General features: G+C 46.2%; 1 protein-coding gene across 1 annotated transcript in view; it reads left to right on the top strand.

Annotated features, from left to right (window-relative positions):
* The first annotated feature begins 4,174 nt into the window (after positions 1 to 4,174).
* Positions 4,175 to 26,420, top strand: part of RELL1 (RELT like 1) — a 97,230-nt gene continuing 74,984 nt past the window's right edge. The window contains exon 1 of the mRNA XM_068278437.1: positions 4,175 to 4,383. Within this exon, the coding sequence (XP_068134538.1) occupies positions 4,320 to 4,383 (64 nt within the window). The 5' untranslated portion in view covers positions 4,175 to 4,319. The remainder of the gene's footprint in view (positions 4,384 to 26,420) is intronic.

Here is a 26,420-nt window from a genome sequence, read left to right as displayed (position 1 = left end):
CAATGCAAGTTTTACATTGGGGCCCCCCAAACACTCTATACATAACAATTGATACGGTGCACCAAAACCTGCCAATGGCAACTATAGTGTCAGAGGTGCAAGAAGGGAATAGGGAACAGTTTGTTAATGATTACCACTATAAGTATCTACAGAAGTCGTTATTATGAGCACAGGACCAATACAGAGCTAATACTGCAGTTGAGGGAGGGCCCTTTGGGGCCCCTCTCGCCCAAGGGCCCCGATGCGGTCGCAACCTCTGCAACCCCTATTGCTGCTTACAGCTCCAGATGAGATCTCCAGGCTATAATGGCCCTTTGCTTACTCTTTATGAGCCAATGCCTTCACTGAAGATTCTGCTCACAATGTCAAGAGTACACATTAAAGTGGACTGAACAAAAACATTTCTTTGTTACAGCTGATACAAAATTATTTAGGATACTCACTTTTACCTTAATTATCCTGGTTTCAGCATCAAAAATACTTCCTATATCTATGTATATACAGGACTCTCCCCGGGAACCCGGCACCAGCCGGGATCGCCTGGAGCCGGAAACATGTGCTTGCCAATTGCTTTAGCAAACCTGCCGAAATAGCACAATCCTCCCCCTGAAATACTTTCCGAGGCTCCAGCGATGTCTGGATGCTAAGAGCTCGCGAAGAGGAACAGGGAGACTGCCAGACATCGCTGGAGGCTTGGTAATAATGTTAAAGCCTGCCAGCACCCACAGAAAGCCCCCAAAGAGGACTCCGCTCTCTCTCAGGCATGCTGGTTAGTTGAGACTTCCTGTTGCCTTTATTTACAGCATATAATATACAACCAGCATTTTTTTTTTTTACTAGAACAGCATTCAAAGGGCTACACACAGGACTTAAAAGTTCCCTGCCAGCAAAGCTGAACGCATCCAAACTTTAGATAATGTTATCTTGTATTTAATTGTATCAAAGTGAGGAATGTAAACAAACACTTCTCTGACACTGCAGGCTCTCCTGAAAACAGTCAGACAATCAGAAAGCATTTCTGCTTACGTTAGAAGATGAATAAAGCAGTTATAACTAAAATGCAAAGTCAGCTCTCAGAGCAAAAAAAGTGTACTTTGGGAACGTATAATTTCTAAATGAGTAATAATACTTATGCACAAAAGCAAATATGATAACCGTATGGCATATAAGAAGTAGGAAAACATGTTTTTAATGAATATTATGTCAGGGTTTTATACCGCTTTAAAGGAGTCATCAGGGGATATAACGAAAATACAGTAAGTGCTACTTACCCGGGGCTTTGTCCAGCACCAAGCTCCCAGCATGTCCCTCGCTGCACCACCGCCATCAGCCGTTCGCCACCTCCCGGTCCCCCTGGCGATGACATCAGGCCGACCCGGAGGTCGGCCTGTTCTGCGCCTGCGCGAGCGGCGCTGTCAATCACCGCCACCTGGTTCAAAGCGTATTGCGCAAGCGCAGTAGTTCTGCGCCTGCGCAGTACGCTCCAGTCCACGTGGCGGTGATTGAAAGCGCAGCTCGTGCAGGCGCAGTACAGGCCGACCTCCAGGTTGGCCTGACGTCATCGCCGGAGAACGGGAAGCTTCACAGGCGAATGGCTCACTGCGGAGCTGCAGCGAGGGAAATGCTGGTAGCTTGGGGCTGGAGGAAGCCCCGGGTGAGTAGCACTTATTTTTGTCATATCCTCTGATGACTCCTTCAATGCTGGGCATACACGGTAGGATTATTCCTTATCAATCGAGCCGCTGATGGCTCGATTGATAATTTCCGACAGGTCCGATGACCCGCCGGATCGGTTCCCCGCTTGATCCCCGCGGGCGGACAATAGCGGGGAATTGAGCGGAAGATAAGGAGCGCCCGCGGGGACGATCGGGAATCGACCTGGACAGAGGCGGGGACGAGGCAGGAGTCGATCCGGCAGCTAATCGAGCCGCCGGGTCGACTCATGTATGCCCAGCATAAAGTCTCTGGCTAGCTTAGTTGGTGCATTAACAAAGTACATAAGTGAAACGACCTTGTAAAACTAGTTTGGCTTATTGTGTCTGAGTGTGTAGCGTCTGCATGATGTCATGTACTGGGTGTCATAGGGCTGCTTTCATCTATTCTTACCTAGTTTCTATGTTATCGGATATGTGAAATTCTTTAGTCTGGCTGCAGTTTCTATTGTATTGTCTGTTTGCTCATTCCCGGGTCTTTCTAGGATCTGTAATCTGATGTTCCTGAAAAATAGTATTTTACCATCACATAGAAAATATATTATAAGCTTATTTAGGTGGTAGCTGTACAAAACTTTGCATGATCTATACGTAGCACAAAAGGGTAATCCTTTGTTTACGTTTCAAAAATAGCATATCATATGGCGTCCTATTCAAGATATAAGCTTAATGCTTTAACATCTTCTGTAATTAGATGCCACCCCCAGTTAGCAAATCACATCAGTCAATTATAGGACAACTGAAACGAGAGGGATATGGCGGCTGCCATATTTATTTCCTTTTAAACAATAGCAGTTGCCTGGCTAACCTGCTGCCCCTCTGTCTCTAATACTTTTAGCCATATACCCTGAACAAGCATATGCAGATCAAGTGTACCTGACATTTTTGTCAGATGTGATAAGATTAGCTGCATGCGGGTTTCTGGTGTGATTCAGTCACTACTGCAGCCAAATAAATCAGCAAGGCTGCCAGGCAACTGGTATTGTTTAAAAGGAAATAAACATGGCAGCCTCCATATCCCTCTCACTTCAGTTGTCCTTTAACTGCTATTTATCTAGATATATACAGTATGTATGGCTACCTTTACAAGGCTTGGACCAATTAACCTGAAAAGGGAAAAAACCCTCCTGACTCCAGGTCGCAGATAGGACCCGTTTCCACCAGGAGCGGTGCGATGCGGCTAATAGGGCCCGTTTCCACTAGGAGCGGTGCGATGCGGCTACATAGCCGCATCGCACCGCAGGTGTCCTGAAACACATGCACAGCAATGGAAAAGTTTCCACTGCGTGCGTATTATGCAGAGCGGTGCGGCGCAACGCGAGAATCTGCAGCATGCTGCAGATTTTCGCACGGCCGCATCCGTCCGCAGCCGCGTCCCATCTCCTCAATTGACTTCCGCATCGGAAGATCACTTCCGCCACCGGCCGCATCACAAGTTCCGCATCTCCCGATGACCATGGGGGAGATGGGACGCGGCTGTGGGCGGATGCGGCCGTGCGATAATCTGCAGCATGCTGCAGATTTTCGGAGCGCACCGCACCGCTATGTAGCCGCATCGCACCGCTCCTAGTGGAAACGGGCTCTTATAGAGGCTCTCATTGCATTGAGGGAAATAACAGCTTTTTCCAACTGCCAAGCAAGCAGCTCCCTGTGTGCATATACTTCAGACAGTGGTGGGGAATGAGCAAGCGGGACGCGTATGTGCGCGGATTTCGTGCGGTAGCGGCTTTGATCTAGCGCCCGTTTTATAACGAACGGGCCTTTTTACTAGTTCCACATAACATACATACCAAATTTGTTGATGATGGCACGTATGTATGCTTTACAATAAACAGCTGAAGTCGGCGGTATCGACTTCAATGTAAATAAGAAATTTGGTACTTATCCGTTAGCCGGGCGCATCCGGCAGGTGGCGACAAAACTCCACCAGAGTTACATCTTTCCCTACTATCCATGTCGGCCTGGAGGGGGAATAGTAATTAGCGCCACCTGCCGGATGCGCCCGGCTAACGGATAAGTACCAGAAATTTTGCATAGTTAAAAAATGGGTTATGCAAAATCAATTCAATATTAAAATTATAAGTATTCGTAATTGCAATTTTTTTTAATGTAAAATTCAATACAAGCAAAATTGATCATCCCTATTTTAGTTTTGTTGTGTTATAGTGAAATATGTTCTATGTTTATTCTATTTCTTTAGAAAAATCTTTCACTCTTGGCCAGCTCATTTCTCAGTGAGTTCTCAATGGCATTGCACACATCTCCTCCTGACGTTATTCACAGGAGGATTCTAGGGGTCGAGGTGGGCTGACCTATCCTATCCCTGCCCTGAATATGCTTCCTTCCTCTCAGTCAGGCTCTCCCCCTTCAGCCCTCGCATCCCCGCCCTTGCTGCTCTCCTCCTCTTCTGCCTTCAGCAGCTAGCTATTCCTTCAGCCACACCTTCAATTATAGTGAGGCGGGGCGGGCGGCACAGGAGGGGCAGAGTCACCATCCTGCCAGACACTGAGCTCTGTAGCCGAGTGTGGAATAGTTGTGTGTACGTCAGCGGCCAGCCCTCCCTCCTCCGCAGCTGACAGACGAGAGCGGCGAGTGTCGGAACCAGAGATGTCCCCAGCAGTGAGGTCGCTTCTGTGGTCCCTGCATCGGAGGGTGGCCCGCAACGCTGCTGGTAAGTGAAGCAGCCACACCTGGCTACAGAGAGGGGGAGGCTGCAACTAACTTCTCTGCACTTCTGAGAAACTTTCTTGCCTGACTCCTGCAGAGACCTCCTGCATCCAGGTGTATGTGTAATGCTAGGTACACACCACACCATTTTCTGTTAGATTTACCTGCCAGATAGATAATTTCGGTTGGAAATTATCTATCTAACCATCTATCTGCCTAGCAATTTGGCATTGTTCTACTCAGCAAGAGATAACCAGAAGACAATGCACCAGAGATAATGACCAGTCTCTACCAGTACTTTACAGAAAATAATCTAACAGAAAATCTAGCAGAAAATTGTATGGTGTGTACTAGGCATTTTACACCTGCAGAGACCTCCTGCATCCAGGTGTATGCTGTAATACTCCTGCAGAGACCTCCTGCATCCAGGTGTATGCTGTAATACTCCTGCAGAGACCTCCTGCATCCAGGTGTATGCTGTAATACTCCTGCAGAGACCTCCTGCATCCAGGTGTATGCTGTAATACTCCTGCAGAGACCTCCTGCATCCAGGTGTATGCTGTAATACTCCTGCAGAGACCTCCTGCATCCAGGTGTATGCTGTAATACTCCTGCAGAGACCTCCTGCATCCAGGTGTATGCTGTAATACTCCTGCAGAGACCTCCTGCATCCAGGTGTATGCTGTAATACTCCTGCAGAGACCTCCTGCATCCAGGTGTATGCTGTAATACTCCTGCAGAGACCTCCTGCATCCAGGTGTATGCTGTAATACTCCTGCAGAGACCTCCTGCATCCAGGTGTATGCTGTAATATGATGTTCTGATTACCCTAGAAACTCTGTAAATACACTTTACAACCTCTCCTACTTCCTGGGATGTTCAGTGCTTGTGCTATCTAGGAGAGTTCTTATAAATGTCAAGTTTTCTTTCTTTTACAAGCTTATGACTCACCCTAATAGGCGTTAACAGTAAAATACAGTACAATACAATATTGCATCTAATAGGAGTCACAGGTCTTTATTTTGTATACTGTACTTCACCTTCTCAGAATGTGTGTTTAGCTGTAAGCAGTTGTTTTACACACTGGAGAAGTAGGTTCAGGCAGCCACTGTCTCTTTCTCCCACCTTTTATGGCTGGCCTAGACAAGCTTCTATGTTTATAGAGTGCCTGGCAAGTTCTGTGTCCGTTTTGCTTTTAACCTCCTTAGCAGTAACCCCGTGCTGGACACGGGGTAAGCCGCGCAGGAGGATTTCTCAGGCCCCGCTGGGCCGATTTGCATAATTTTTTTTCAGACACGCAGCTAGCACTTTGCTAGCTGCGTGTTACCTGCGATCGCCACCGCTCCGCGCCGTTACCCGCGGCGTCAAAGGGTCCCCCCCTCCCCCCCCCCCCCCGAGACCCATGCGCTGCCTGGCCAATTTGTGCCAGGCAGCGCTGAGGGGGGAATTGGGACTCCCTTGATGACGTCATTGCGCCCGTCGCCATGGCGACGGTGGAATCCCTAATGGAAATCCCGTTCAGAAAGGGATTTCCTGACGTGCCTGATTGCCGGGGGCGATCGGAGGGGGTGGAGGGATGCCGCTGCTCAGCGGCTGTCATGTAGCTAGCGCTAGGCTAGCTACAGGACTTTAAAAAAAAAAAAATAGTGCTGCGCTGTAGGCCTGAACGATTTTAGGAAAAAATTGAATTGAGCGATTTCTGTCCAAAATTACGATTTCGATTTGATTCACGATTTCCTTCAAATCAAGCTTTGTTCCCCCCCTTTGTGCCTGTCTGTTCCCCCTCTGTCCCCGTCTCTCATTGTGCCCCCTTTGCCTCTTCATGCCTTCTCTGGGTCTCTCTCTTGCCTCCTTTGTGTCTCTGTGCCCCCTCTGTGTCTCTCTCTGTGCCCCCTCTGTGTCTCTCTCTGTGCCTCCTCTGTCCCCCAAGTTGCATCAGTTGTGGACATAGCTTCAAGCACGAGTCCAGCGATGCCCGTCTATCCACTTTGCCTCCTGCAGGCTCTAATGCACGGCATACTTCCTGTATATCATGTGACATACAGGAAACCGAAGTTTTGCCAAGCACAAGAGGCGGCAGAGGGCAATAGAGGATGGAAGGTATGTCCAATGCTGCGGGCACTGGGACTTTGGGAAAGTTTGAAGGCGCTTCTTCAAACTTCCTCTTGTGGAAATGACGTGATCGCGATATTCACCGCTTTGACGATTCTGAAATTGTGATCTTGGTGATCGCGATTTCGATTTAAATTCGATTTATCTTTCAGGCCTACTGCGCTGCCTCCCTGGCGGATTTAATTGACCGCCAGGGAGGTTAAAGTGATACTTAAAGGGAACCAGAGATGAATGATTAGGGGCAATTTATACTTACCTGAAGCTTCCTCCAGCCCCATGAGGATCATGTGCTCCCTCGCCGTCCGTTCCAGTCGCCCAGGATCTCCTCCGGTATTTTCTTTGTTCTGAGACTCAGGGCCGGGCCGAGGCATAGGCTGGAGAGGCTCCAGCCTCAGGGCGCAGTGTAGGAGGGGGCGCAGAATTCATTCAGCTGTCATTCCTAATTGTGTTTGAAGCAGAAAGAAATAAGAAAAGGGGATACATGGCAGTGACTGCAAGCCAGATAACTAGATATTAAGGTGTTGGGGAGGTTGTGGGCCCTGTGGCGCCTCTTAGTCTAATAGCAATCAGTGTGTGATGGCTGGGGTGGCAGGGATGGAGGGGCGCACTTTGGTGTCTCAGCCTTGAGTGCTGGAGGATCTTGTCCCGGCTCCGCTGGGACTGCACAGACAACAGAACACCACGACTGGCCCCGACTTTAGAAGGTACCAGAGGCGATCATGAGCGAGCGGAGCGGCTGGGGAGAACGGCGAGGGAGCCCGTGGTCTTTATGGGGCTGGAGGAAGCCTCAGGTACGTATAAATTACCCCTAATCATTTACCTCTCAGTAGGTACGTACACACGTCCAACTTTTTCAACCAACTTGTCATCTGACTTGTCGTTTGAACAAGTTGGACACGTTTACGTGCTGTTGAGCAACTGATAACAGCTGGTTTGCCCGCTCTGCTCAGTGTATCCGTTGGTCCAACTGTTGTTCAAACTACTGTAAAGCCCCGTCTACACTATGAGAGATTGCAGCGATCCGGCGGCTCGATTAGCCGCCGGATCGCCTCTGCCGCGTCCCCGCTCGCCGTGCGTGCGCCGCATTCGATTGCCCGCTTGTCCCCGCCGGCGCCACTTATCTTCCGCTCGATTCCCTGCCATTGTCCCCTCGCGGGGAGCGAGCAGGGAATCGGCGGTGCGGAGATGCGTCCTGTCGGATCTTATCAATCGAGCCGCATCAGCGGCTCGATTGATAAGGAGCATCGCGGCCGCATATACTCGTGTAGATGCGGCTTTAGGTCCGTACATGTGTATGTCTAACAAATAGACTTTCAAACAACAAGTCGTTTAATCATTGTTCTATCCAGTCTATTTTCCATTATCAAGTTGGTTAAACGCCATGTAAATTAGGATATCAGATGCTTTGCTGGTCAGTGTGAACATGACGTTTGAATGACTTGTTTGCACTACAAGTTGTCCAAAAGACCAGTTTAAACGACAAACGGGTGTAAGGTTGGACGTGTGCACGCTCCCTAAGTGAAGAGAAACTATTGTATCCACCTACTCCCCCCCCCCCCCCCCCAAAAAAAATAAAAAAAATAAAAAAAAGAGAAAATAAATGTTTTGTCTCCACTGAATGTAACAGCTCATATATTTGAGCACTCTGAGATACTGTCAACTTTTTTTTTTTTAATTTTTTTTTTTTTTTTTATCTATCTTCTCCTGCCAGAGAACTGGGCCTCCTAGAGCAAAGTATTTTATAGTTGTAATTCCTTATCAGTAGTCAGCCTGGAGATAAACTGTCAGTTGCATAGTAAAGTATTAACTCTTTCAGGCATAGAAAAAAAAAGCATCACAGCATATTTGTTTGTGTGCCTTGCACTGTACATACACACAGGGCATCATAACCAGTAACCCTGTGAGAGGCCCTGCAGTGACTGGGGGGGGGGCCCGTCCCCCACTCTGGTGAGTAGCTACAGCTACAGAGTTACGGAATTCCATGCAGAGGTACTCAAATGGTATGCATTTCTTTTTTTCAGGCACAGATCTGAATTCCTTTATCAGCTCATTAATTCATTGGCTATCCAGGCCAGTTTAGCTTAAAGAGACTCCGTAACAAAAATTGCATCCTGTTTTTTATCATCCTTCAAGTTCCAAAAGCTATTCTAATGTGTTCTGGCTTACTGCAGCACTTTGTACTATCACAGTCTCTGTAATAAATCAATGTATCTTTCCCTTGTCAGACTTGTCAGCCTGTGTCTGGAAGGCTGCCAAGTTCTTCAGTGTTGTGGTTCTGCTATGCACTCCCCCCTCAGGGGGGAAAGAAACACACAAATGATCTCTTGAGATTCAAAAGGAAGGCTGTATACAGCCTGCTTGTGTATGGATGTATTTTCTATGTGTGGACATACTGTACATCAACCTACTTCCTGTTTTGGTGGCCATTTTGTTTGTTTATAAACAAACTTTTTAAAACTGTTTTTAACCACTTTTAATGCGGCGGGGAGCGGCGAAATTGTGACAGAGGGGAGTAGGAGATGTCCCCTAACGCACTGGTATGTTTACTTTTGTGCGATTTTAACAATACAGATTCTCTTTAAGTAAACAAAAGGAAGATTTTGTGTTGGTTATGAGCTAATTGTTTTTCTAATAGCTGAGCAACAGGTCAGATTACAGAGCAGCACAGAGTGACACGGGTGCCAAGATGCACTCTGACAGCCGCAAATACTAGAGAATCCAGAATCATATCTTTACTTCCTTTCCTCTTGATATCTTCCCCTTAAAAGAATTTCATTAGCGTCACCCTAATTATAATTATTTGTATAGTAAGTCTAATGTCCTACCATATTATTATGTATTTATATAGCACTAACAGCAGTTTACAAAGTACATAGCCAGGTTACTGACTGGGAGCTCCTTTGGGGACAATTTATTCCTACCACAGTCAGTCTGTTATCCTGCCATATTATTATTATTATTATTATTATTATTATTATTATTATTATTATTATTATTATTATTATTATTTATGTAATTATATAGCACTGATATCTTCTGCAGTACTTTAGAGAGTACAATGTCATGTCACTGAGTGTCCTTAGAAGAGCTCACAATCTAATCCTACCATAGTCATAATGTTTTACCATATTACTATAATTATTATTATTATCATTATGTATTTATATAGCACTGACATCATGTTACTTTTATGGGGAAACACCGCTTTTTGTTTGGGGGGGGGGGGGCACAGAGGAAGTGAGGGGGCCCTAGTAAGATTTCCCAGTATGGAACTCGCAATTTTCTGAAAGCGGTCTTGCATACACGTCTAACTCAACATGTCACCTAAGGTTTCTTTAAACTTTAAACAGGGGTAAGGAATCTATGGTTTTGATGGCTACATCTGGCTCGCAGACAAATCAGAAGGTGTTGATTTACTAAGCTACACTGCTTAAGCAGCACAGCTTACAGTAGCAGCGCAAGTAAAATTTTCAAAGTAGGCACGCTACTGCTGTAGCATGCACTACTAACTTACTTGCGCTCCCTCAAAACTAATAGCCGCTCCATTTGTTCCACCCTGGATCCTGTCAGGTCCAGTGACTTTGTAGGATGAGATCCCTTCACTTTGACTGGCCCAATAGGCTGCCTGTCACTTGACAGCCAGCCTATTGGGCCAAATTACAGGGATCTCGTGCTACAAAGTGAATCAACCCCTAAGTCAGCTAGCTAATTGTACAAGCTGTGAATTGGTGTTTCTCCTGTCTGGCTCTTGTGGAAATTGCTGATGTTGCTGAAACACGAGAAGCTGAAGACGTGTCTGACACTTCCGCTGCCAGGAGGATCAACTGGGCAACAGGGACGTGAGCCCTCTTCTGCGCATGCGCACTGTGTCAGTTTGATACATATTGTATGGCTCTCACAGAATTACATTTTAAAATATGTGGCGTTTGTGGCTGTCTAAGCCAAAAAGGTTCCTGACCCCCGCTTTGAAACTAGTAATAAAAAAAAGTGTTAGATATTGTACTCTCCTATGTAGAAGGAAGGCTCTACATTCCGTAGAGCCTTCCTGGCCCACACTAGTCTAGTTTACGGGACCCAGCAGGAAACCTTACAGGAAACAGTTCTCCAATCACAGCACGCTCTACAGCACAAAGTGTTGTGATTCGCCGATTAGTATGGACGTCCTTTACTACAATCTATCTGAAACCCAGCAGTTCTAAAGGGTGCTGTCACCCAATTGCGTTTAGCAGAATTCCCGTGTGAGGATTCCTGCTGGGTCCCCTAAACTGGAATATCTCTCTCGCTATGTTCCCTCGTTCCACTGCTGTCACCTGTTCAAATGTCATGCCTCCGGGAGCAGTCAGAAGGCTTTAGAAGCAGTTGCGTCCCTGAGTGCTTCCAAAGACTGACGCATCCATTCTGCGCATGCACGACCCCGCAGTATGGATCCACTCTTCTTTGGAAGTACTCGGGGACACAAGTACTTCTGCAGGCTGCCTGAGGAGGGCCGAGGATGTATTTTGCCTACGGGTCAATTTAAGTGGGTGGACTGTGGTGAAAGGAGAGCAAAGAAAGAGGACTGGAAAGGCTCCATGTGATCTAGAGCCTTCTCTCTCTTGATAGTTGAGGTTTTTTTTTTGTTTTTCTTGGTTCAGGTTTCTTTACTTTAGGACTGGAACCCACTAGCAGAGCTTGCTGTGTATTTGGCAAAGTACTAGGGCAGTGTAACCCTATGAGGATGATTCCACTACTGCGCTTGCCATTTAAATGAAATCCTAAAGCGCATGTAGCATTTGCTGAGCTATCACAATTGAAGGAATTCAGGGAAAAATCTCATTGCAAGGTTGACGATACCCCTGAACTGAACCAGGACATTGAACGGGGCTAAACATAACATTTGTTAATGATTGATGCCTCGGAGCTGGTTTATTACCCTAAAGCCTGGTACATACGCTGGATTAAACACAGCAGAGTCGGCCAATAAAGATCACCTTTTCCATGAATCTGTGTACAGTGGCTGCTAAACTCTCTCGATGTGTTGGCAGGTGATCCACCTGGTGAATGGACTTGACTGTTTGCTGGTCAGTGGCATTGCTTTTCATACGGTCCTGCCCGCATTGTGGTGCTCCTTTCACACCCCTCTATAGCAACAGGTTGTGTTGCTAGTCAGTCTTGTGATCAGCTCTTTGTGGCCAGCACTGAAGCTATAGCAGTCAGTTGAACCTGCGAGAGGCTGAGAAGCACCCTTAGGGCCCATTCACACTTGTAAAACGCAAAACGCTAGCGCTTTTGCTAGCGTTTTGCTCTGGCGATTTCTGGCAATTAATGCGAAAAAATCGCTATTCACACGTGGTGATTTTATCGCTTCTATCGCTGGAAAATTGTCCGAAAATGGTGCAGGCTACCAATTGCGTTTGGCGATTTGCATTAATCGCCGGCAATTAATGCAAATCGCCCAAGTGAGAACAGGCCCTTGGGGTATTATTGCACGAACACTTTAAAAAGCGCTAGCGCTTGAGCGTTTGGCCTAAATCGCCGGCAAAACGCTCTAGTGTGAATGGGCCCTTAGCTCAATTTTAAATTTACAGCGTTGCATTGCGTTTTATGTTTCCATAGCAGTACATTGTGAAAAATAACAAGTAGGAAGGGAAGGTCCGCAACAGTGTCTCTTTAAAACGCTCAAATTCTTTATTTAGGACGTATCCTCATATCAGTAAAGGCACAGCTGTGCCTTTACTGATATGAGGATACGTCCTAAATAAAGAATTTGAGCGTTTTCAAGAGACACTGTTGCGGACCTTCCCTTCCTACTTGTTACTTTGTTTGGACTGAGCAATCCAGGGTCCAGCACTGTCTCTGTCAGCCTGCAGTGTAGCAGTGTACCCCTTCCTTTGAATCACATTGTGAAAAAGTTTAAAGTACAACTGTAGTGAGAGGTATATGGAGGCTGCCATATTTATTTCCTTTTAAGCAATACCATTTGCCTGGGTGTCCTGCTGGTCTATTTGGCAGCAGAAGTGTCTGAATCAGTCACACCAGAAACAAGCATACATCTAACAGCTTTATACTTACCGGGTGTTAAGTGAAAATAAAGTTTATTTAAAAAAAAAAAAAAAGCAAATGGCTAAGTGCTGTACAGTTTACTGTACATCCCTGCCAATCCGAGGGAAACGCGTGCTCACTCGCCCTCGGAATTTCTGCACACAGCTGCTGCGATTTTTAACCTCCATGGCAGCAATGCCGAACTGTGCTCGGGCTCCGCTTTGTGTGCTAAGAGTGGTAAGCCCGAGCATAGGTCGGGCTGGCAGAAATAGCCATGCGCTGTGCAATCCTGGGTACCGCACGTGATCAGCGCTGCACAGCGGAACCCAGGCTTCTCCTCCAACGTACCAGTATAGTCTTCGGCCGCCAGGATACCCACATCCCTGCTCTTCTTCCGGGGACCCTGCGGCCAATCAGACCATGTGTATGTATTATATTAGTTTAGTCTGTCCTTCTGCCATACTGTTATCGATTTTTGCCTGGATTTTCACTGTCATCTGCCTGGATTTTCACTGTCCTCTGCCTGGATTTTCACTGTCCTCTGCCTGGATTTTCACTGTCCTCTGCCTGGATTTTCACTGTCCTCTGCCTGGATTTTCACTGTCCTCTGCCTGGATTTTCACTGTCCTCTGCCTGGATTTTCACTGTCCTCTGCCTGCACCGACCTCTGCCTGGACTTTGTCTACTCGCTGCCTGCACCAACCTCTGCCTGGATCTTGACTGTTCTCTGCGTGCTGCCTGCACCAACTTTTGCCTGGATTTTGACTACCTGCCTGCCACCTGCACCGACCTCTGCCTGAATTTTTACTATTCTCTACCTGCCGCCTGCACGATTTCTGCCTTGATTTTGTCTACTCTCTGCCTGCCGCCTGCACGACCTCTGCCTGGATTTTGTCTACTCTCTGCCTACCGCCTGCACGACCTCTGCCTGGATTTTGTCTACTCTCTGCCTGCCGCCTGCACGACCTCTGCCTGGATTTTGTCTACTCTCTGCCTGCCGCCTGCACGACCTCTGCCTGGATTTTGTCTACTCTCTGCCTGCCGCCTGCACGACCTCTGTGCGTCCCAGCCGCTTCCACCGCGTTCATGTCGCCGGGAGAGGGATGGTGGAGACACGCATGGCTGGACTGCGCTTGTGCCGACTGGAGGATTTTCAGTGGACAGTTGCAGATAACGAGGAGTCGGAGGAGGAGCGTGGGAGCGATCAGGCTGGAGGAAGCCCCAGGTACGTATAGTTTGTTTCGGCCCCATCCCAGGTTCCCTTTAAAACCCCTATATGGGTAAACATACTTTTTACTTTTCTGGGTACAGCCAGAACTAGCTCCCCTTCTTGAAGTGATGTTCTTTCATGTGCTTGGCTGTAGACGTTGGTATGTTGAGGAGTAGAAATGTTCACTGCAAATTGTACACGCTTGGAAGTGGTCCAATCAGAGCAGACAGGGAGTGTATGTGATTGGCCCTTTTCAAAGCTGCACACAATTTTCATTAAATTTGTACACAAGCTGGAATTATATTGGTATAGACCAGCTCTAGTGCTGAAGCCTTTTCTGTAGTATTTATTTATTTATTGTATTTTATAAAGCGTCAACATATTACGCAGCGCTGGACTAATACTAGTTAAGGTTACAGATGATATTTAAGGGTGACATGCAGCAATATGACAATACAGGAATTTCATAGAGAACAAAGGACCATCACATGCATCTCTGGCTATTTCTGCCCAACCCTGTGGTTTGTTGATTAAAGCGGTCAGATAACAAGCTTCAAGCAATCCATTAACCTCTGGAACTGCTAAAGTAAATAGGAAGAGCAGTTATGTAAAGAGACACACAAGTGATCCAGAATGTACATTTTTAGGCTTTATGTACACATGTCTGTGTTTGTCCTTGGCACATTCTTCACTCATGAGGGATTGATCTTCCTGTTTCCTGAATAGCGGAATCACCAGGCAGTTCAGGGAGGGCCACCAGGTTTGTTTTAGAATCTAATGCTGGCCATACACTCTTAGATTTCCACCCAATGTTCCAAAACGATTGATTCCTAATGAATCCCTACCATGCACTGCAAATCAATTTCCAAAAGATTCGAGCAGGGAATCTATTGAAAATCAATCGAACTGCCAAGTTGCACTGTTAGATGCAGTGCAAAGCTATAGGCCATCGATCTGCAAAAAAAAATAAAAAAAAATGATATAGTTCATTTCTGTGCGATTAGTAACAATAAAGTTATTGGCAAATGAATGGGGGGAGCGTGATCTGAAAATTGCTAATGGTTTTTAAGGAGGAAAAAAACCTGTGGTTGGGAAGTGGTTAAAAGTCCTTTACTTACTGAAAAGGACAGCAAAGGAGAATTCTGGGGATGTGCTACTTAAAAGTATCCTCTTAGGAGGCAGAACTGTGCACTTCTTGAGTTCTGCCATCTACAAGCGCAATTCCAAAATCTGGTAATGTGTCTGAGGACGGCAACCGCCATGCTCGCAGGCAACTTCATGGGGGTGCTGCCTGTCCACAGCCTGTGTCGAGCACCAGCAAGCGCCCGGCCGGTGGATGGCAGCAGCTGACAAGCAGCACTGCCTTTGGCTGCTTGTGGAAAAGAGGCCTTAGTTAAATTAGGTTTTTGTAATTCATCTGTGAATGCACTTTTTAATTTAATTCATTTTCAAACACCTTTTCCACTTGCCCTCCTTGCAAGTGTGCATTGTATTACCCTGTTTTACTGCAGAACAACAAAAAGACAATTCAAGGCAGTGGGCCTGAAGTTTCTGATTGGCCACAACGTCAACAGCCTTCCACAGCGACACAGCGCAAGTACCAAAAGTCAATGGGCAATGCAGAAAACCATGTAAATACCTGGGTATCCTAGTGATGTACTTCCTGTCCAGCAGGAAGTAAGTCACTGGGTGAGCTGTGGTGGCGCACTCTGCAGCAGGGTCATATGAATGAAGTTTTCTGTGATGCGATGATGGGGCAGAGCAATGCAATTTCCAGGTGTAAAACCGGCCTGAAGGATCTCTGTTGTGAAAAATTGTAAAGTTAAAAATCAGAAAGATCTGCCAGATTTTGAACTAGTCCATCTCCTCACAGGGGCTTCTCAGTATTTCCTTTTATTCTTTACGAAAAGCATTTCCTATGAAGTACCTATACAACAATGCAGGCCGACCTCTGTGCTTGTCACACACTATTCTGCTAGTTGGACTGAGCAACTGCTGTTCAGCAAGTGAAAATTAAATAAATTGGAATACTCTATGCCCAGCACAGTTCTGTGGTGTCTCGGACTGTTCAGAGCTGTATAGTGAGGAGTAAGCCTGTGGTGTAGGGCAGAAGTGGCCAGACCATCAGCAGTACTACAGGCCCAGTGACAGTTTTGTTTCCGAGCCCCTTGTTTTATATGGCTGCTGCTTGTTGATACTTGGTGGTGCATAGTCAGTTCACGATTTGGTTATTTATGTAATTGAAGTTCTTGACCTTGCTATATTATGTGGTGACAGCTCTTAGTGATGACCACTTTTCAGCGTGTGTTTAGTAGGATTTTTTTTTTCTGTAACCGCAATCAATACATTTTTCCATTTGTGGATAGCTTCAGCGTGTCTATGCTATTTTTTTTTCTGTATTCCGTAAGCCATCAGTATCTATTGATCATTTACTGACTACCGATGTGCACCAATCAAGTATTTTATGGATGGTAATAGCTGACGATGTCGATTTGACAGATGTGACTGCTTGATGTAGTACAAATGACACTCCAGTACCAGGTCTCACGCTCTCTGTCATTTGTGCTGATGCAAATTTGCGTCCGATTCGGGGATTTGGATACATTGTGCGGAAAATGACAGCAGGCAGCACTTTTCCCCCCGGCATGCGATTGGGATGCACCCTACTGATTCCAGTAGGCTGAGATTACCAGTTAGCATGTGGGATTACATTGCATGTTCCTCTGGGGACAATTAGTGACGTGACTATATATCCTTTGTAAAGTACTGAGGAATATGCCGCCACCATACATATATCTATCTATCTATCTATCTATCTATCTATACATATATACACATATACACATAACGGCTGCTTGCTCAATGCTAGAGGGCATTACGGCTTTTGTTGTTTGGGCAGTTGATGGCTGCTCTTGTTATATGAAAATCGGGGTGCTTTGAGAATAAAAGTATTTGTGTGGCTTTCACGGCCTGTTACTTTCATTATAGACTCCTGTTTGTTTAGCAGCATATGAGTTAATCAGCTGGAGTGTATGCAGGAAATTGCATTTCACAAATCATCTCTGCTCCTCCCACAGCCCACCGTCCTACATTAGCTTCAGCAGCTCTGGCAGTGTGTGTGTGTGTGTGTGTGTGTGTGTGTGTGTGTGTGTGTGTGTGTGTGTGTGTGTGTGTGTGTGTGTGTGTGTGTGTGTGTGTGTGTGTGTGTGTGTGTGTGTGTGTGTGTGTGTGTGTGTGTGTGTGTGTGTGTGTGTAAGAAACTTACTTTTTATATTACAAAAAGTGGATTTCACAAAGGTAATCTTGTAAGCACAGCTATTGATATTTGTTTATAAGCCTGACAGAAGTGCATTTCATAGTCTTACTTGTTGAATGAACCCCTTCCCATATAGTGATTATTGTACTATTAATCCTGGTACGCATCATGCAAATTTCACTTCAAATTGTATTTGAGCGAGTGATCAGATCGATAATCAGATCTGACATCAATTGGATATAGAAGAGAGCTAGTGTACCCAAGTATCAGATTTCTGATTGGATGTCAATCGAAAATGGATTGAAACGACATAAACACAGAAAAATAACTAGTTTTGTGCTGTTCTTTCTTCGCAGATACAGTATTTGTTATACAGTACTTGGCACACAACTGGCTTGTAATTCTATTCCTACATTCATGTATAGTGACCCCTCCTAAAATGTGATCCATAGTTTTTTAATGCTTTATACACAAACTGGACATACTTCAGCCAGGGCAGCCTTAGGAGAGCCGCCTCGGCCAAGAATTGTGTGTGTGTGTGTGTGTGTGTGTACAGGTGTCCTTGGGTTGTACATTATTCCCCCTCCTTACTCCACCTGCCAGGAGCTACTCCATCATGTGCTGCACCATAGTCCCTCCTCCCATCTCCATAGCAGCATAGCGTGTCGCTCAGCTATAGACGAGGGAGGCATGTACAGGTGTCGCTGGTGGGTTGTACATTCCCTCTCCTTGCTCCACCTGCTAGAAGCTGCTCCATCATGCTGCACCACAGTCCCTCCTCCCATCTCAAAGCAGCATAGCGTGTCGCTCAGCTATAGGCGAGGGAGGCATGTACAGGTGTCGCTGGTGGGTTGTACATTGTTCCTCCTCCTGCCAGAAGCTGCTCCATCATGTGCTGCACCATAGTCCCTCCTCCCATCTCCATAGCAGCATAGTGTGTCGCTCAGCTATAGACTAGGGAGGCATGTACATGTGTCGCTGGTGGGTTGTACATTATTCCCCCTCCTTACTCCTCCTGCCAGAAGCTGCTCGCTCATGTGCTGCACCATAGACCCTCCTCCTGTAGCAGCCTAGCGTGTCGCTCAGCTATAGCCGAGGGAGGCATGTACAGGTGTCGCTGGTGGGTTGTACATTATTCCCTCTCCTTACTCCACCTGCCAGAAGCTGCTCCATCATGTGCTGCACCATAGTCCCTCCTCCCATCTCCATAGCAGCATAGCGTGTCGCTCAGCTATAGACGAGGGAGGCATGTACAGGTGTCGCTGGTGGGTTGTACATTGTTCCCCCTCCTTATTACTCCTGCCAGAAGCTGCTCCATCATGTGCTGCACCATAGACCCACCTCCCATTTCCATTGCAGCATAGTGTGTCGCTCAGCTATAGACTAGGGAGGCATGTACAGGTGTCGCTGGTGGGTTGTACATTATTCCCTCTCCTTACTCCACCTGCCAGGAGCTGCTCCATGTGCTGCACCATAGTCCCTCCTCCCATCTCCATAGCAGCATAGTGTGTCGCTCAGCTATAGCCGAGGGATGTGTCTGTATGGGCTCATTCCTCGCAGTGTCGCGCGCACAGTTCAGCTTGATCCTCACAGGTAATGCATCTTGAAGGACTTAATAGAAAGTGTGGCCGCACATCTATCCATTTTTTGGCCTGATTGACTATCTGATACGATAATTTATTTGGATGAAAATCGGTTCCACAATGTGTCTGCTCAGTTAACCACTTGAGGACTGCAGGGCTAAACCCACCTAGTGACCAGGCCATTTTTAGCAAAATTGGCCACTGCAGCTTTAAGGCCAAGCTGCAGGGCCCCACAACTCAGCACACAAGTGATTTCCCCCCCCCCCCCCCTTTCTCCCCACCAACAGAGCTCTCTGTTGGTTGGGTCTGATCGCTACCCCCATGTTTATTTTTTTAAAATAAATATTATTGTTAGTTTGTTTTTTGAAAAAAACCCTGTTACTTTAAATTTCTTCCCTCCCTCCCCACCCAAAGCCAGCCAATTATGGCGATCGGCTGTCATAGGCTTCTGCCTATGAGAGCCGATCGCTCTCTTGTCCCCAGTCACACGGCTGTCCCCAGTGCTGCGATGCTGCTCATCGCAGCGCTGCACCTAGTAAATAGACGGCGATCACGCTGTCTAACAGTCTCCCGAGCGACAATAGCCGCTCGGAGACTGAAGGCGGGGCGGAGCTCCGCCCTCGAGCATGAGGTGCGTGCGCACGATCTCATGCAAATTACAGCCCCAGGACTTTACGCCAATCGGCGTTAGGTGCTCCTGGGGCTGCAGCCACGGCCACACCCATTGGTGTGACGCGGGCGGCAGAAGGTTAAGGATTTGGTTGGTTTTGGGCACCAGGCGTGTGTGACATTGTGTCAGTCGCAGTAACCACAGACACAGGCATAAGTTTACACCGCATGAGCACTGTGAGGGGGTAAAAACCAACAACCTTTTACACTTTGCAGCATCAGTAGACGGATTTTGGATAGATTTCTTACTGAAATCTATTGGAAATCAGTCTGCAGTGTATGGGCAGGCACAGATCTCAGATTGGATCAGGGAGAGCTCTTTCTCGTGGTCGATCTGCCAATACATTTTCTGATGTATGGACTCCATCTTTTTAACTGTAGTTCATTGTGTATTGATCTGCCTGTGTGCTTCAGTGTCATAGTACAGCTTGTCTGCACCCTTTTTCCCCCTCTTTGTTCTGCATTTCTATAATTGCTATAAATGTTAATTATTAATATTACTGATGAGTCTATGCAGGCGGAATTCCTGGCATGGCCTGAATGTTTTTTTTTTTTTTTTTTTTTTTTTCTTTTAAGCTGTGTGTGTGTGACTCATTTTTTTGAGTATGTTTTTTTTCCTTCGTAGGCTAGGTTCACAGTGGTCAGTTGCATAACACGCGATATGAGTGTGAACTGTAATGAAGACTGGACTTAAGGGGCCCATACACTCAGCCGATTTTTCTGGCCGATTGATCAAAATCAATCAATCGATTGATCTATTGCAAATCGGTTGACCGGTTGACCGATTGGCGGATGATTTCGATTGATTTCAATCGGTGTGGCAGGGTGGAAAATCCAGGTCGATCTGTTGAGATTGCTTATCATTTTGCATTGTCCCTAATGGAAATCTGATGGCAAAAAAATGCCATCAGATCGATTTTTCAATAGATTTCAAACTATTGGAATTCTAATCCTAGTAAAAAATGTTCCTAAACACATCCGATAAGAAATCGATCTGCTGCTAATCTGACGAGTGTATGGCCAGCTTAGACAACCATACAAAGGCTGCATGCAGCAAGTTAGAATAGCGCTATCAGTTACAACGCTGTGCTGTGTACAGGACCATAGTATTGTATGGGCAGAATTATTCTGCAATGCAACTGGCCACTGGGAACAGGACCTCAAGGTTTTGGTCATGTTTGCTCCTGGTTTTCCCTGCACATGAATGATACAGTAATGTGGGTGACTGAACTGAAGGATATCGGTAGACATGAGGACATCTCCCTGATGCAGCCGGGAATTGCTCACATGTACTTGTGCCGTAGGCTGACGCACAGAGCGGAGTACTGTTTGAGGCTAGTAAACCTAGGCCAGTGTAGGAATGTTGGAAACCCTTGCCCAGTTACTATTATTTACCTTCCTGATAAGAAGGTGCCAGCAGTGGCTGCTCTCAGCTCCTCCAAAGATCTCTGCTTGTTTTCTCACTTTTTGAATAAAGCTGCATACACACCTGTTACCTGTATGTCCCCCCCCCCCCCCCCCCCCGGAAGGAGATGTAAAGCGTCACTGACCTCCGCATAAAGGGCCCCATACACCACTCCATTATGCGGCCCGATCGATCTTTGCAACAACAATTCCCTTTCGATTTGATTAAAATGATTCGATCATTTTAATCAAATCGGAAGGGAATTGTTGTTGCAAAAGTGGTGTAGAAAAAGGGGGTTGGCACTACAGTGAAAGCAAGCGTGCTCCGGTGGCCTTTTTGATACCCCACCTTCAGCTTAGCGTGCTCTGGTGTGTAGTATATTCAAAGTGGCAGAGGAGGCAAACAAAGCAGGAAGAACCGGCACTGCTGAAAAATGCTGTTTTTAATATATACAGGGAGTGCAGAATTATTAGGCAAATGAGTATTTTGACCACATCATCCTCTTTATGCATGTTTTACTCCAAGCTGTATAGGCTCGAAAGCCTACTACCAATAAAGCATATTAGGTGATGTGCATCTCTGTAATGAGAAGGGGTGTGGTCTAATGACAACACCCTATATCAGGTGTGCATAATTATTAGGCAACTTCCTTTCCTTTGGCAAAATGGGTCAAAAGAAGGACTTGACAGGCTCAGAAAAGTCAAAAATAGTGAGATATCTTGCAGAGGGATGCAGCACTCTTAAAATTGCAAAGCTTCTGAAGAGTGATCATCGAACAATCAAGCGTTTCGTTCACAATAGTCAACAGGGTCGCAAGAAGCTTGTGGAAAAACCAAGGCGCAAAATAACTGCCCATGAACTGAGAAAAGTCAAACGTGCATCTGCCAAGATGCCACTTGCCACCAGTTTGGACATATTTCAGAGCTGCAACATCACTGGAGTGCCCAAAAGCACAAGGTATGCAATACTCAGAGACATGGCCAAGGTAAGAGGCTAAAAGACAACCACCACTGAACAAGACACACAAGCTGAAACGTCAAGACTGGGCCAAGAAATATCTCAAGACTGATTTTTCTAAGGTTTTATGGACTGATGAAATGAGAGTGAGTCTTGATGCGCCAGATGGATGGGCCGTGGCTGGATTGGTAAAGGGCAGAGAGCTCCAGTCCGACTCAGACTCCAGCAAGGTGGAGGTGGAGTACTGGTTTGGGCTGGTATCATCAAAGATGAGCTTGTGGGGCCTTTTCGGGTTGAGGATGGAGTCAAGCTCAATTCCCAGTCCTACTGCCAGTTTCTGGAAGACACCTTCTTCAAGCAGTGGTACAGGAAGAAGTCTGCATCCTTCAAGAAAAACATGATTTTCATGCAGGACGATGCTCCATCACACGCAACCAAGTACTCCACAGCGTGGCTGGCAAGAAAGGGTATAAAAGAAGAAAAACTAATGACATGGCCTCCTTGTTCACCAGATCTGAACCCCATTGAGAGCCTGTGGTCCATCATAAAATGTGAGATTTACAAGAAGGGAAAACAGTACACCTCTCTGAATAGTGTCTGGGAGGCTGTGGTTGCTGCTGCACGCAATGTTGATGGTGAACCGATCAAAACACTGACAGAATCCATGGATGGCAGGCTTTTGAGTGTCCTTGCAAAGAAAGGTGGCTATATTGGTCACTGATTTGTTTTTTGTTTTTGAATGTCAGAAATGTATATTTGTGAATGTTGAGATGTTATATTGGTTTCACTGGTAAAAATAAATAATTGAAATGGGTATATATTTGTTTTTTGTTAAGTTGCCTAATAATTATGCACAGTAATAGTCACCTGCACACACAGATATTCCCCTAAAATAGCTAAAACTAAAAACAAACTAAAAACTACTTTCAAAAATATTCAGCTTTGATATTGAGTTTTTTGGGGGTTCATTGAGAACATGGTTGTTGTTCAATAATAAAATGTATTCCTCAAAAATACAACTTGCCTAATAATTCTGCACTCCTTGTAGGCTTCATCAAGCGTGATGCACACAATATACATGCGTGGTAAAAGCAGAATTGCACTGTGTGTAGATCAAAAAATACAAGTGGGGTACCTTTTGGTGCGGTGGGTGCTGGGTTGTTAAGCCTGACTACCGTTTCACGCACGTCTGTGCATCTACGGAGGCTGCAAATCGGGGTGGGCGGGCTGCCGGTTTTTGTAACCTAAGGGGCATGGTCTTATTAGGATGTCCCTGGCGGATCGGCCCAACTTGTATTACAGGCGTGCATTCAAGCGTAATTACGCTGTGGTGATCAATGGATTCAGCGCTGATTTGCCGCCATGACGTCAGACGCTGCTGGTCCACTTGCGTTCCAGCCGTCTGTTTAGTTGAGGAAGAAGGTGTAGGGGCGCAGCGGATGGGCGATACGTCATCGTCATGCGCCTTAGATTACAAAAACTGGCAGCCCGCCCACCCCGATTTGCAGCCTCTGTAGATGCGCAGACGTCCGCGAAACGGCAGTCAGGCTTATCAACCCAGCACCCACCGCACCAAAAGGTACCCCACTTGTATTTTTTGATCTACCCACAGTGCAATTTCGCTTTTACCATGCATGTATATTGTGTTAATCACACTTGATGAAGCCTATATATTAAAAACAGCATTTTTTTTTTTAGCAGTGCCGGTTCTTCCTGAAATTGTTGTTGCAACATGGCCGCCTGATCGATCTTTCCGGTCGAAATCTGTTGACAGGATTTATTGGACATGCTGGAAAATGAGTTGCAAGTGCTTGATCAGGTGCACAGCGGTAACTGCATTCAAAGTAGCAATGTACTCCTGCTGTCACAGGGGCGCGCCTGTCTGCAGTCACCACAAACTCCTGTATGACGTGTTATAGGCGCCTGGTGCCATGTGGAAGAGGAGCAGTCACCACAAGCTCCTGTATGATGTGGTATAGGCGCCTGGCGCCATGTGGAAGAGGAGCAGTCACCACAAGCTCCTGTATGACGTGGAAGAGGAGCAGAAACTGCAATCTCCTGTGTGGCATGGTATAGATGCCTGGCGCCACATGGTACAGGAGCAGTCACTTCAAGCTCCTGTATGACGTGGTATAGGCGCCTGGTGCCACATGGTACAGGAGCAGTCACTGCAAGCTCCTGTATGATATACATGATCTTCTCAAAAAATTAGCATATTGTGATAAAGTTCATTATTTTCTGTAATGTACTGATAAACTTTAGACTTTCATATTTTTTAGATTCATTACACACAACTGAAGTAGTTCAAAGCCTTTAATTGTTTTAATATTGATGATTGTGGCATACAGCTCATGAAAACCCAAAATTCCTATCTCAAAAAATTAGCATATCATGAAAAGGTTCTCTAAATGAGGTATTAACCCAATCATCTGAATCAACTAATTAACTCTAAACGCCTGCAAAAGATTCCTGAGGCTTTTAAAAACTCCCAGCCTGGTTCATTACTCAAAACCACAATCATGGGTAAGACTGCCGACCTGATTGCTGTCCAGAAGGCCATCATTGACACCCTCAAGCAAGAGGGTAAGACACAGAAAGAAATTTCTGAACGAATAGGCTGTTCCCAGAGTGCTGTATCAAGGAACCTCAGTGGGAAGTCTGTGGGAAGGAAAAGGTGTGGCAGAAAACGCTGCACAACAAGAAGAGGTGACCGGACCCTGAGGAAGATTGTGGAGAAGGACCGATTCCAGACCTTGGGGGACCTGTGGAAGCAGTGGACTGAGTCTGGAGTAGAAACATCCAGAGCCACCGTGTACAGGCATGTACAGGAAATGGGCTACAGGTGCCGCATTCCCCAGGTCAAGCCACTTTTGAACCAGAAACAGCGGCAGAAGCGCCTGACCTGTACTTGACACTGGACTTCAGGCATTTTGGCATTTCCCTCTCCCCAGTCTTCCTCCAGACTCTGGCACCTTGATTTGCGAATGACATGCAAATGTTGCTTTCATCCGAAAAAAGTACTTTGGACCACTGAGCAACAGTCCAGTGCTGCTTCTCTGTAGCCCAGGTCAGTCGCTTCTGCCGCTGTTTCTGGTTCAAAAGTGGCTTGACCTGGGGAATGCGGCACCTGTAGCCCATTTCCTGCACACACCTGTACACAGTGGCTCTGGATGTTTCTACTCCAGACTCAGTCCACTGCTTCCGCAGGTCCCCCAAGGTCTGGAATCGGTCCTTCTCCACAATCTTCGTCAGGGTCCGGTCACCTCTTCTCGTTGTGCAGCGTTTTCTGCCACACTTTTTTTCCTTCCCACAGACTTCCCACTGAGGTGCCTTGATACAGCACTCTGGGAACAGCCTATTCGTTCAGAAATTTCTTTGTGTCTTACCCTCTTGCTTGAGGGTGTCAATGATGGCCTTCTGGACAGCAGTCAGGTCGGCAGTCTTACCCATGATTGCGGTTTTGAGTAATGAACCAGGCTGGGAGTTTTTAAAAGCCTCAGGAATCTTTTGCAGGTGTTTAGAGTTAATTAGTTGATTCAGATGATTAGGTTAATAGCTCGTTTAGAGAACCTTTTCGTGATATGCTAATTTTTTGAGATAGGAATTTTGGGTTCTCATGAGCTGTATGCCAAAATCATCAATATTATAACAATAAAAGGCTTTGAACTACTTCAGTTGTGTGTAATGAATCTAAAATATATGAAAGTCTAATGTTTATCAGTACATTACAGAAAATAATGAACTTCATCACAATATGCTAATTTTTTGAGAAGATCCTGTAGTATAGGTCCCTGGTGCCACATGATACAGGAGCAGTCGCTGCAGGCTCCTGTATGACGTGGTACAGGAGCTTGCAGTGGCACTGAACATTGGAGAAGGCAAGGAGTTTAGGTGGCGGACTGGTGAGACTTTACTACGCACAGGCACCTTGGGGGGCACTTTGACAATTGGAGAGTGGCTAGGCAGGCGGTGTTAAGGAACTTGACTTGCCTGCACAGAGCCCTGACTTCAACCTCACAGAGCACCTATGAGATGAATTGGAGTGTGAGAGCCAGGCCACCTTGTCCAACATCAAATGTAAGTGACAGGGATGCCCCCCCCCCCCCCTCATACACTGCAAACAATTTTAAGCATGAAACATGTTGAAACTCTATCAAACCGCAGCATTGCACTGTGGATACGGTACAAGGCTAGGGGCAGTCTACTGCTTTGTCTGAACGACTGAAATCTTTCATGCGGTTTCGTTGTAATTTCAATAGTTAGGCAGAAATTATGAATGAAGTGACTTGTTGTGTTATTTCCGTAGGGCTAATTTCTTGGATTAAAAAAAAAGCAGGGCTGTGGAGTCGGAGTCGAGGCAATTTTGGGCACCCGGAGTCTGAGTTGGAGTCGGAGTACTTGATTTCATAAACTGAGGAGTCGGATGATTTTTGTACAAAAAAAACCACCCTGTTAAGTATTAGACTAAGGAGTCGGAGTCGAGGAGTCTCAGTCGGAGCCATTTTGGGTACCCGGAGTCAGAGTTGGAGTCGGAGTCGTGGTTTCATAAACTGAGGAGTCGGAAGATTTTTGTACCGACTCCACAGCCCTGAAAAAAAAGACACCGTGACCTCCATGGGTCTGTAGATTTAAGCACAGGAATTGGCAATTCCATGGAATAAAAGAAGCTATAGGGAGAGAACTATTAATCCGTCATTAGAGAGGACAAAGCCGTTACAAGGAGGCCAAGTATTGCAAAGGAAATTGAAATAGAGCCTAGATTTAATTTTGTATTTGATTTCCCCCCATTGGCTGATAGAATTCATCAGGTAATTAAAGGGAACCTTAA

This window comes from Hyperolius riggenbachi, chromosome 1 (genome assembly GCF_040937935.1).
Source record: "Hyperolius riggenbachi isolate aHypRig1 chromosome 1, aHypRig1.pri, whole genome shotgun sequence".
Classification (NCBI taxonomy): Eukaryota; Metazoa; Chordata; class Amphibia; order Anura; family Hyperoliidae; genus Hyperolius; species Hyperolius riggenbachi.
This window is presented reverse-complemented; position numbering and strand designations above follow the sequence as displayed.